This window comes from Phaseolus vulgaris, chromosome 2 (assembly GCF_051622355.1).
Source record: "Phaseolus vulgaris cultivar YP4 chromosome 2, ASM5162235v1, whole genome shotgun sequence".
NCBI lineage: Eukaryota > Viridiplantae > Streptophyta > Magnoliopsida > Fabales > Fabaceae > Phaseolus > Phaseolus vulgaris.
The window spans coordinates 16,632,956-16,645,672 of record NC_143499.1 but is presented as its reverse complement, the minus strand read 5'-3'; the positions used below and the strand labels follow the sequence as shown (position 1 = coordinate 16,645,672).

The following is a 12,717-nucleotide window of genomic DNA, read 5'->3' as shown; positions in this document are numbered from 1 at the left end:
CTAACTTTATTACTAGTGATAAAGATGCAGTTTTTGTGAATCAATTCTAGAAGGATTTAATGGCTTTTCAATGTGTGCACTTTCAATTGTCTACTGCATATCATCCGTAAACGGATGGGCAAATAGAGATTTTAATAGCTGTTTGGAGACCTTTTTGCGGTGCATGTGTTCAAATGTTCCTCACTTGTGGTATAAATGGTTAGCTTTGGCTGAATGGTGGTATAATACTACCTACCACAATACCATTAAGTCCATTTCTTATGAAGTGGTGTATGGCCAACAACTGCCCCTTTATCTTATTTTCCAAGTGAATCAATAATTGAATTGGTTGATAGAAGCTTGAAGAAGAGAAGAGAAGCATTGAAATTGATTAAGTTTCACATGAAAAAGGCGGATAACAGGATGAAAAGGGCGATCAAACACAGGAATGATAGAACATTTAAAATTGGTGACATGGTTTATGTAAAGTTGCATCCTTGTCGCCAAACTTCGGTAGCTTTTCAAAAGAATGCTAAGCTTGCACTGAAATATTTCAGTCATTTTCAAATTGACAACAAGATAGGAGCAATAGCATACAAACTCCAACTTCCTTCCCAATCTAAAATTCACAATGTGTTTCATGCTTCGTAACTCAAGCGACATGTGGAGGACATGATGACTGCAATTTCAATTCCAAAAACTGAAGTGCAGATAAGAGAACCAAAATTAATTATGGATCACATGACGGTTAAAAGAAAAAACGGAGTTGTGACTAAAATCCTTGTCAAATGAAGTACCAATTTCCTGAAGATGCTATTTGCGAATTCTTTTATGACTTAATGAAAAAATTTCCAGATTTTCATCCTTGAGGACAAGGATTCTCTGAAGGGGAAGGGTTTGTTACAGGACAAAGTTGTAGTTCTGTTTGTTACAAACAAAGCAGTAGTTTTGTAGTTACATTGCTTTTTCTATTTTTCTGTTGTTTAGATTCCGTTTTTCTATTGTTTAAGGAGCTGTATAGATAGCTATATAAGGTTGTTATGAGAGTGGTTAAGGCATAGAAAAACCTCAATTGTAATTCCTAAATTCTTCTCCTTAACTTAATACAAATTGGAATCCATTCTTTCATTGTAATTCCCTTCGTTTTCTAATTCATCGGGTGGCTTAAGCTCCTAGAAGTACCTACATCAGAGTTGCACATGATGAAGCAAGTTGTTGCAACAATAGTGACCATCAGGTCGATATTCATGAAGAATTTCGAGAAAAGGAATCTGATGCATTGGGTACTCAACAATTTAATGTATACGGTGAATCCGACCAAGTGTATGCTTATGAAGACTATTCCCGGGATACGAATTTAGCTTTTGGTTTGTCTTTGTATAACGTGAGGCAAGCAAAGAATCCTCATATTGTTGTAGGATGTGTTCTTTTCATTCTAAAGGGAGCATGGAGGAAGTCTGCACAAAAAAAGGAAATCGACTTACAATTATCAAGGTGTCATCATAAGCTGAACACTTGTTTGTGGATGTCAGGAACTCTAAGAAGTGTAAGCGAACAAAAATAATGGTTACTTCATCCTTTTTCTTTCTAAGAATATGTCAAGTAATAGTTACAATGTTTTCTTCTCCAAGCGTATTGTTGTCATGAAGGCACTAGTTGGATACCCTGAAGAAATGGAAATCCTGTCTATTTTTAGATGGGGAATGGCAAAGAGAGGAAAACGGCTCTTAGGTTCGAACAGAGAGATAATAGAATGTCTCATTAGAAGAAAAGAGGAAAATATATTGGAACAGTAAGTTCTACAAAATTTCACGTGAAGGTCATTTTTTCCAAGCTACCCAAGTTTTGTTAGTAGCTATATTAAGATCTCTCTTTTGTTGAATTTGATTATTAATCTTTTTTTCTTGGAGTGTCTTTGCACTTGTCATCCCTGGAATGTGCTTCCTTGATAAACATACTTTAATTACTTGCCTTACTAGGTAAGGTCAAGACCATCACCACACCGTTCAACCAAAACAACCTAGGAATCAATGTCGATGATATGTTGGAAAATTGGGGCAACATATATTAACTTTTAGTCAAATACGATATTAACTCAAACATATTAATCTAGACCTAGACTCAATAAATAAAATCGAAATTTGATAGGTAAGTTATAACTTTAATTGCATTTATTACTCATGATTCCACCTAAATAATTTGAACGTTGAAGTATCTTTTGTAGGTACACAAACCTCTCTTTTGGATATGGGATGTACAAGTGAAACCTTTTGAACGAGATTATTGCAAAATCAACACAAGACATAATAACATGGTGAAAGAGGAGAGTTACTCGACATGTGTAAGAACATTATGGGGTCGAGGAGGATGTTGAAGAAATTTATGGTATCAATGAGGAATATGACAAAAAATTGTCACATATTAGTAGATGCTCGGTCAACTGAGGTAGGACACATGACCCTACTCTTTAGAAGAATTAACACTTTAAAATGCAAAAGGAAAATGGTAGAAATGATAGAAATGAAACAAAAGAAAGCAGAGGAGATCAACACTTTAAGACAGGAGAAAGAGGAGTTGAGAAAAAGGTTGGGGGAGGGGATGCACATGTCTCGACCTATCGAGGAAAAGGCCTACCAAGAGCAAACTAAGAAAGACATGACAATTTCACCCTGTTTAAGACTGTCTTCGACTATAGAAACTTGAGGATTGGAAGCTGAAAGTCACAAAGTTAAGTCCCAACTGCACACATTGGGAAACACTTCTGTGACGATAGGAGGCACTCGGCGACACCCATTCGCTAACACATCAATGGACACCATGCTCTCATCCAACTGGAAAGTCCTAATTATTGATCTATATGACAATACAACCGCCTCAGACAAACATGTTGATGTCGATGCTATCCAAATGAATTTATACACAATAGATGACATTATGTTGCATCGCGCGTTCCCCACGTTCTTGAAGGAGGTGGTGTTAAGTTGGTTCACATAACTTCCCCCCTTCTCGATTGACACTTTTAACATGTTGGTGGCTAAATTCAGGAAGTAGTTTGCGACAAGCCGACCACATCATCTAACATCACATTGTAAACACCTGGCAAGAGAGAGAGAGAGTTGTTGAGACTCTTCATGGAAAGATTCGAAAAAGTAGCTTTGAACATTTGTAACCTTGGCTCCATGGTCATCATGGTGCAAACAAAGAATTTTGCAATCATGAAGACATTAGTGGATTAGGGGAGCTCAATCAACAATCTTTATTAAAAAAAATCTAGAAGCTGCAAATCCCTAAAACAAAGATCCAACCCTACGACAACTAGATCGTGGGGTTCTTGGAAGAAATAGTTGACACACAATGATACATTAACTCATACAAAGTTTGGTGAAGGTAGCCTAACAAGTAAAACTATCAAAATTTGATACTTCATCGCTGATGTCAACATCTCATATAACATCTTCTAGGAAGACCTTCTCTGAACAAATTAGATGTGATAGTCTTCACGACTCACTAAGTAATGAAGTTCCCTTAACCACTTTTTTCTAGATTGTCTTTGCACATCTCATCACTAAAATGTGTTTCATTCATAAACACATACATAAATTACTTGTTTTGAAAGTTTGAAGTTAATAATTCATATTGGATGACGTGTTTATATTTATGTTTCAAATTGTAATTGTTTGGATCATTGATATGGGATGAGGTGTTTATATTTTTTGTTTCAAATTATAGTATCAAAGTAAGAATGTGAATGATAAAATATTTATTTATTTATATGTATAGTTTTACAGAAGGAATCAAATTACATTTTATAAATAATAATGTAGATATATGCTTTTACCAAAAATATAAAAAAAATTATATGTAAAAGTTAAAATGAAAAAAAAAAGTAATTAATCAAAGAGGTTAAAAAACACAAGTTTTAAATTTGGAGTACAAATACTACTTTCCAAACTTTGTTATGACATTTTTAATTATTCTAATAATAAAAAAGCACTTGTGCAATTCTATCTAGAGACTACTTGTTCTGTAAGCTCTTGTACATAAGGTCAAATAGTTATCATCAAAATACTAGATTAACTTACCTAAAAGAAGTCTTTCAAGCTTAGAGTAGTTCTGTTATTAAAGTTTGTCTTCACAAGTTTACCCAAACAGACCCTTAGAGAAAAACTTACATAAGCAATTCAATATAGACTATCTTAATAATCAAGTCATTCAATATTCTAACCACACTCTCTATAAAAGAATATTAAAATTGGAAAAATCATATGGGAATTAGGAATATACTTTGTAGTAAACAATTGAAGAGGACAAATGAAAAGAGGGGAAATGAAAAATGTTTGGTATCATATCTAAAAGTGTGAAAAAAAGTGTAGAGGCAAAGGAATCTTCCTAATGACATTTTTCCCTTACATATAAATTTGAAATCAAACTCAAACCATTTACTCAAATACATCACATGTTGATTGTACGATATTTGTTTCTTACATTCATTTATTTCTTGATTTTTTATGGACTCGTCATGCTTTGAATCCAAATTAGCTTTATTAGTTTTGTTATTATTTGAAAGATTCCATATTAATTTTATTAGAAATTCAAATGTGAATTTGAGTCTTCCAATAATTAAACATAAGAAATTAAATATATATAATAAAAAAACTCGTAAATTCAAGTTAAATCTTTAGTGTTTTATATAAGTTTTTATTGCTGAATGACCTAGGTGTATCTAACTCTTTTAAAAAAAAACAATTCTCATGCATTAAAAAAATGTTAATCACATCTTCAAATTATTCTTTTAGAAAATTTTAGAGATATGGTCTATAAAAACATAAGTAAATAAGTTTATTTTAACTTGTAATAAAAGTTAGAAAAAAATGTATGAAAAAAATAATTCATGAGAGGACATGCTTGATTAAAATTTTATCAAAATAGGGATCAGAAAACAATATATTGGGAAGCTCAAGCTCATGAGTTACTGTGACCTAAAACTTTGTACATGGGTTTCGACTTAGTTCCCACTTAGCCTACCACCAATTCAACCTGAAGAAGGTGAGGGCTAAGGGATGTTGAAGTTGAAGTACCTTTGGGCTCAGAAATCAAAGAATGAACAATTCCCATCAATATAATCTGAAAATAGTTTTGTCTAATTAATCAACACCCAAGTTGGTCACAACTTTCTACTATGAACCAGGCTAGATGATGGTTTTGGATCAAAAGCTCTCTCCTCTTGATCACCACCAAAGAGCAGATTAGTCCAATTTGTTGACCTCTGAACAATCCTGGTGGGAACCCTGTCACTATCTTCCCCACCAGAGGCCTCATACCCATCACTGGTTGACCTTGACAGAGGGATTCCCTTCAGGTTTGCAGCACCAAGGGCAGAAAGACTGGCAAGCCTTCTTGCTTCTTCAGCTTCAGTCGAAGACACTCGAAACGGGTGGATGTCCGGCGAATCTAAACTGCTTTCAGGTGAAGAAGCAACAATCCCAGCCGAGCTTGATACTGCCTGACTTGTTTGAAACGCACCATGTGCTTCCAGCTGCAGAGGAGCCAAACTAGATGTTCCACTGAATCCTTTGGCAACAATGTTGCTGGTAGAAAATTTTGGTATGGCCTCCATAGGCAAATCCGCGGGCAGACGAATCCGTTTGCCTGCCCGTCTTCTGTTGGTCTCAACCCTGGGACTCATTCGCCGACCACTGCTGCCAGAGTTGTGGTCTGGTTCCAGCCTGAAAGGCTCATTGTTGTGTCTTGTCACAGGCTGAAGAATTTTTGATTTTTTTCTTGCTTCTGCAGCAGCCTTGGAAACCTCTTCAGCATTCAACCGTGCCAGAGTCCATGGACTGATTTTGACTGCTCCAGGATTCTTTTTCTTAACCGGCTCGTCTCTCATTGTCTTCTTTCCCACCGAGCTTACAGAAGCCGTTTCTGGGGGCACTACATCAAACTGCATAATGCAAACCATCACGTACCATCAACAAAACTAAGATATATAATGTCAGTTATTCTGTTTTTCATGGTCATAAAAAAACTACGGAATTCTGCTATAACTAACTCCACATTTTGAAAACATGGACAATTTGATAGGTTTAAGAAGTATTTCATTTCCCTTCATTAATATCAGTGAATTTTATGTTTTATGCAGTAACAATTTTCAATAACTAAGTCATTCATTCAAATCATGTGTCAGATTTTCATGCACTGATCCTTCAATTTGTGTCACATATCTGATATGTATAGGATACTCTGCGATACTTTATCGGTAGTTCATATCTATGAAAACACTAATACTTTATGATTACATTAATTTATAATTTTTATTTTGACAATGTCTAAGATATGTGATCATTTGGATCCACAACTGCAATTATATATTCATAATGTTTTAAGAATTTTTATACATTTTTAAATATATATGTCAGGTATCTTATCTTATTATTTTCAAAAGGCGTATCATCATCTCAGATAAACATCATAATCACATGAGGAATTAGATGCAGAGGTCTAGTGTAAAATAAAGATATATAAACATTAACTAATAGCAGTAGTGAAATGAAAATTTACATTAACTAATAGCAGTAGTGAAATGAAAATTTTACCTGATCTTCAAGGAACAGACGCGGCGGTGTACACCATGCACCACGATGGAAAGTAGTAAAGGAACTTGCACTGCTCAATCCAGTAAGTGAGCTAACAGGTGACATTTGGGGACTCTGCTGACCTCCAATTTGCTGCTCCTGCTCCTGCTCCCTCAAAGCTATGATGTAATCATATGTGCTGATTCCCTGAGTAGTCAAATCACAATAATCATAATATTTAGTACTTAAAACATATTAAGACCTCTTGGGAGCAGAGGGCCATAAATCTATACAATTATAATATTTATCTACTACATGCCTTCGAAATTCTTTTTGCACAGAAGAGCACATATATAAGTTGCCACTAGTGTGAATTATATAAGATAAGTTTACAAATGAAGCATGTGTGTGTGGATTTTCAGGTACCAAAAAGTTCCCAAGCTTACCTTTTTAATGAGAAGAATGTGAAAGAAAAACAGCTGAACAAGGGGTAAGGTAGCAATCATAGCCAGAATGGTGCAGACTGCCTGTGAAAAGAAGAGGTTTGTCATGGATAAGAATAAAAGAACAACAGAGAGAAAGAAGCTAAAGAAGAAGTAACTGCAGAACAAAAGAATAAAGATTTAGTGTGCATAGTAACCACATAATATGCACCACGACTGTAAGCAGAATACTCACCACAACAATGACAAAGGGAACAAGAGAGAAACTGCTCCCTAACTTGGAGGAGATATCCACAGAAAATTTCTTCTTCTCAACAAAACAGCAGATAAGCACAAGTATCCCAGTCAACCACTGAAGTATAAGCTGCAATCCCAAGCCCAAGGTGCACAAACCATGCACATACCTGTCAATAGTTAATCAAAATGAAAATGACTAGGAAATTAAAAATGCTTACTCTGGAGTTTTCTTCAGGTTTTGGCATGTTGCTTCCAACAAGTAAGTTGGACTTTAGGACAGTAGGACATTCCAACTTTTGACACTTGATAGGAAGAATATCAAGTATTTGACACGGAAACTAGGGAAACAAATTAATTTAAGCATGTTTCTTGGTTTCAAGATCATGCCAAAGATATCAAGCTTTGTTGACTAAGGTCTCGTCTCGTTGTGCAGTTCCAGTATGATGTGGCACTAAGGTAGCCACAAAGTAAGGAAGGGATAGTATTTTGCAAATAAAGGATTTTGGAATGCTGGTGATCTGGTGCATAATTATACTTGAATTGTATGGCCTGGGTAGGGTGTGGTTTATACTTTATACATAGTTGCAGAGTTTATGTTATGCAACGTTTAAACATGTGAATGGCAAGTAAGGTATAGGCAGACAATTTTTCTTACCAAGAGGAGAGCAGCAACCATGAGGGTGAAAAATTTTCTGTAGTTCCTTTTTCCAATACAGTTGTTGAGCCACTACAAAATCCAAGAAGCAACAGTCCTTTAGAGATAAACATCAATTGATAAGCAAAGAAAATAGAATTTAGATTATCATACTCTGCAATGATGATCGAAGCGATCAACACACTTGTCACAAACCCTACAGTGCTTGCTGTACTTGAAGACCTGTAACAACAATATTCCTCAATGGTTCAACTTCTTTTATTACCAAAATTGACAGAATGAAACCTCCAAGCATTCATGTAATGAAAAAAAATATATGCATTTCAAGATGAGCACGATTTTGTAACACTAATGAAATTCTTAAGTTCTAGACCAAGGAATACACATATGGTATATCTGAATTCAGCTTGCAGGATTGTTGTCGTGAAATTATATGTTCTCCCCAACTGACAACATATTTCGGACAGAACTGCTACAATAAACTTGGAGGGACAAAAATTTCAGTAAAAACGCCTCTGCTCACCTCAACTTCACACAAACTGCAATAGAACATTCCATCTTCACTTGCTTGTTGATCACAAGATTCCTTACTTGAACTTGAGCAGCCGCAGATATAAGCGCAAGGAGAGCAAAGTAATAGGAGACAGGACGAAGAAGGTGAAGATGATGCATTTTTCTTCTCTACAGAAATAGCAGCACCTTTAAAACTAGCTTCAGTTCCCAATTCTTCCTTATCCACTGATTTTGGACCAACAGTTGAAGCATTCCCATCATGCATTGATGAAGTTGATTCCCCTCCTAGTTTAGAATTCTTGAGTCCATCAAGCTGTTTGCTATCTGGAATTTTAAGATATTTTTTGGACTTGAAAACCCCAGGATCTGCAGGATCAGATGCTGCACACCAAATGTACAGTGCAAAGACACATGTAATCTGGCAAGAGGAGAGGTGTTACTACAACATGAAGTCCTTCATGCAATTTAAGAGAAAATACATAGATAGTTTCCATCTTTTACAAGCAGATAAAATTGATATCAAAATAACAATGTTGTCACTAAACATTGGTTAAGCATATTTCAAGCACATTCAAAGCCAGAAATATTGACCCACAGACAGAATGATGCAAGCTCTGTAGAGGGTTAGCAGCCCAAAGACCATAGGGATAAAGAAGGTCTAACAAAAAGAGCAAACTGCCAGACAATGATAGAACGCTGAACATTGTTTATAAAAGCATATCAGCCTGCATAAACTTCTCTTTATTGGATGGTGGGTATATTAGCTACCCACCCATTTAATATTCCATTGGTTTTACCAGTTAGAGACTAATATTACACTGGTCAAGGATTGTTAGTTGCTGTGAGTTAAGTTTAGAAACTTTCATCCTCCATAGTGGATAGTTAAAGCAGTTCTTTGAGTCTAAAATCCAAGATTGTTAATCTACAAAAACAACCACCACCAAGCATTTTTTTACTGGGTGATGTAGGCTACATGAATCAAATCAAATAATATTATATAATATTATGTAATAAATAATTATTCAAATAGCGCACAGAAACCAGATGTTTGCCAATCAATTCGCCAACTTAGTGTTTGATGCAAATTACTCAACTAAATGCAAATATTTTATTGCAGCTTCTGCGCATGGATTTTTTTAGGACAACAGTCCATTTTACCATGAAGTTCTATAATGATCTTCAAACAGCTTTCATCAAAGTTCAAAAAATAACTCAGCTATTACTTAAATGCAAATTACAAACTCTCAAGAGAGAACCTAAACCATTATCTGCAATAATCTCCAAAGGAAACCACCTGCAAGTTGCAACTGTCAGTGCCATGCTATGTTCCAACAGCCCCAGGAAGATTATTAATTTTTATAGCGCTCAAATTTCCAAAAACTAGTATTAACATCATGATGGTTGCATATTGTTTCCATATGTTTCTCTTAAAATATTGAGCTGAAAAGTTCAAGACAATGCTAATGATTAAACAGTTGGCATGATGATTAGGAAAAAGAGCTATCTCTGTCATTCATGAATGTGTCATTAGAAATCATGCATAATAGTTCCAACTTCCACATTGCAGCGACAGGAAGACAACTCAGCAAATTATCACCCATATTCAGATACTGACTGGTTGTACATTTAAGCAGAATGTCGAAGCTATTGCAAAATTCAATGTGACCCTCTTTAAGTAGCAAGTTCATGGAAGCTTCCATGAACATGTCCCAGTTTTGACCAAGGGCGTGCTCAAAAATTTTACATGTATCAACATCCCTCCAAAGAGGAGGGTGATTGCCGGAATTATCAAGAAGGCCAAAAAAGGAATGTGATAAAGAAAATTCAGTGCTATCTTGGATTTAAAAAACTCAAACATGTTTGAATTTGGAGAATAATCTCCTAACACACACATGTGCTTTGTTTGACAACAACAACAAAAATGAAAGCCAGCACATCATTAACTACATATCTTCACAAGGCTACCTCTCAAAAACATTATAAAAAATCAATTAAATAAAAGGGAAGATAATTTAATTAAGAAGGGTATATAACTAGGGGTCAAATAGCCTCTCATAAGGTATGCAGAGACAACCCTATACCACATTAAATTGAACACCATTTGAATGCTAACAAAAAAGAATGCATAAATAAAGCAAGGAAGTAGAAGGAAACCAGATTGGAAATTAAGATTAGAGGCACATGAAACCAAAAACCTTGAATCAGAAAGCAACAATCACAGATCTCATCACACCTTCCACCAACCCACTCATATACAGTAAAATGAGCATACAGCAGATGAAGGTTCAAGATTGGCTTACCAGGGGTGTGTAGAGGCCCATGACAATATACTGATAAATCTTCTTCCCAACAAAAGGAGCAAAAAATACGTAGAAGGCAAATCCCAGAGCCAAAAACACAGCAATAGCCACCACCTTCACAAAAACAAAATATTCTCAAAATGACAAACCCCCCCAGAGATCAATAGTAACAAATCCTGTAACAACAATAAAAATTAAAACTTTACCTGGAGAGGATGGTAAGGTAGCTGCCATCCATTCTTCCTCATCTTTCAGTATGAATGCAAACACAAAATCTGAAGGGGAAGTACACAAAGTACAAAAAGCCACACAAATGTAGGTAGCACCAACCAGAAAGAGAACTATAGAGCCCTGTTATTCACCCTCTTTAACCACTTTCGCTCAAGTTCATTTCGAGGGAAGAGATGAAAAACCAAAGATTTCACTCTGGGACCAGCAAAAACACTTAACTTGCAATGACATGTTGGTACAAAGAGCTGGCAGAAAGAGATGTATCAAAGAGAGAGAGAAAGAGAGAAAGAAAGAGAGAGAATGGGGCAGTTTTTGTGTGTGAAGCGAGAAGTTCCAAAGGGTATTCAGAGTGAGGAAATGTTTGTCTGGTTCACTCAGAGACAAACCTTACCCAGGTCATGGAAGATGTAAAGAAATGGCCTTTTCTGGATTTAGGAATTGGGGTGGTTTTGTTGCTTGCAAAGCTTTTTACTTTTGCTGCAGAGAATAGATCTCTATGTGGTGGGAATGAGTTTGATTTTCTTTCTTTGCTGTGAAATTTACCTCATCTCATGACCCACCCCTTTACTTTTTGGGGTACTAGTATTACGCTGTGTTGTGCTGTGCTGTGCGTTATCTTTTTCCATAGGCAAAATCATGTGTTACTCACAAGCCACTGCACTGGACAGTTGTTTTGGTTCTGCTTTTGTTAATTGCCAACAATCCCTTTAAAAGCTTGCTCAGGAAACGCATACACGCATTCTCTCTCTCTTCTTGTCTTCATCATACATTTTTTATTCATAAATTGTAGCAGTAATAAATAGTAATAAATTGTATATTAAGTATATACGAATATAATTAAATCCAATGAGTAATAACCATCTCACTGTTTTGTGTTTGACCAGGTTTGGCTTTCTTTATTACTTTATTATTGCTTTTCCTTGTACTGTGCAATGATACTAGGAAATTACTATGTTGGAGTGTTGCTCTTATAAGGTGGGGTAACACTGTCTATTGTCACCCTCAGAACAAAAAACACTTTGTTTATGCCTCCCAGTGTATGTAAATTGTAAACATGTTTAGTCGAAAAATCATGCGTAGATAACAATTTTATCCCAAGTTTGTATTCAGATTTGTTGGGTCAAAGTATATTAGCAAAACAAAATTAAGTACCCCTAAAAAATACAAACAAACTGTTTAAATTCTTTTATTCAATTCTATTTAATTCCTAGGATTTTAATTTTAGAACCAGTTAAATTTTCTATTTAGTACCATTTACACTTTTATTTTTCTATCTAGTACCATTTTCCTATATATTACCCTTTTGTAAAATTAAACCCTACAACAACATAAAAGTTGAATTTATAAACATAAATTAGTATTTATTTTTATTATCATTGATGATGTAATCATGTTAATTTCAAGTAAAAAATATAGGACATAATTATAGAAAAAACCAAAGTCAATTAGTATTAATTAATAGTGGACACAAATAATATTGAAGTGTCTACCTTAAATGAAAAATCCTAAAAAAACTAATGTAAATGTTACACTTAATACCTAAAAATGAGAAGAAAAAAAATGCAAAAATAAATAAGTCTAGAAAATAAAAACAGCAACAATAAAATAAAAACAAAAACCAGAAATAAATAAAGAATGGAAAAAAATAATAATAACTAAAAACATAAAAGATATAAAATAAAGGCAAAACAAAATAAGATAAAGATAAAATATATAAAAAAAAATCCAAATAAGATAAATATAAGAGATATAAGGCGGTACTAAATAAGTATATGCTGATCATA

The 12,717-nt window shown here is 34.7% G+C and overlaps 1 protein-coding gene across 3 annotated transcripts; it reads right to left on the bottom strand.

Annotated features, from left to right (window-relative positions):
* Positions 1-4,867: 4,867 nt before the first annotated feature.
* On the bottom strand, positions 4,868-11,730 carry LOC137810803 (putative protein S-acyltransferase 22). Of its 3 annotated transcripts, none has more exons than XM_068612246.1 (9): positions 10,909-11,730; positions 10,703-10,816; positions 8,413-8,820; positions 8,043-8,111; positions 7,890-7,961; positions 7,233-7,361; positions 7,001-7,081; positions 6,576-6,761; positions 4,868-5,923 (listed from the first exon to the last, which is right to left on the bottom strand). In XM_068612246.1, exons 1-9 carry the CDS (start codon positions 10,948-10,950, stop codon positions 5,144-5,146), a joined length of 1,881 nt encoding a protein of 626 aa, XP_068468347.1. In that variant the 5' UTR covers positions 10,951-11,730; the 3' UTR covers positions 4,868-5,143. The 3 variants fall into 3 exon arrangements, with proteins under 3 accessions (XP_068468347.1, XP_068468348.1, XP_090154447.1); XM_068612247.1 differs by having other exon boundaries at positions 7,233-7,401; positions 10,909-11,669; XM_090298321.1 differs by having other exon boundaries at positions 7,453-7,961; positions 10,909-11,614.
* Positions 11,731-12,717: the final 987 nt, after the last annotated feature.

What these genes read in the sequence shown, in the direction of transcription:
- LOC137810803 (XM_068612246.1), bottom strand. Translation starts at nt 10,950, where the DNA reads ATGAGGAAGAATGGATGGCAGCTACCTTACCATCCTCTCCAG. An exon ending in TGGGCCTCTACACACCCCTG is followed by an intron (nt 8,821 to 10,702) that starts GTAAGCCAATCT and finishes TCCTCTTGCCAG; the next exon opens with ATTACATGTGTCTTTGCACT. An exon ending in GCAGTTTGTGTGAAGTTGAG is followed by an intron (nt 8,112 to 8,412) that starts GTGAGCAGAGGC and finishes TTGTTGTTACAG; the next exon opens with GTCTTCAAGTACAGCAAGCA.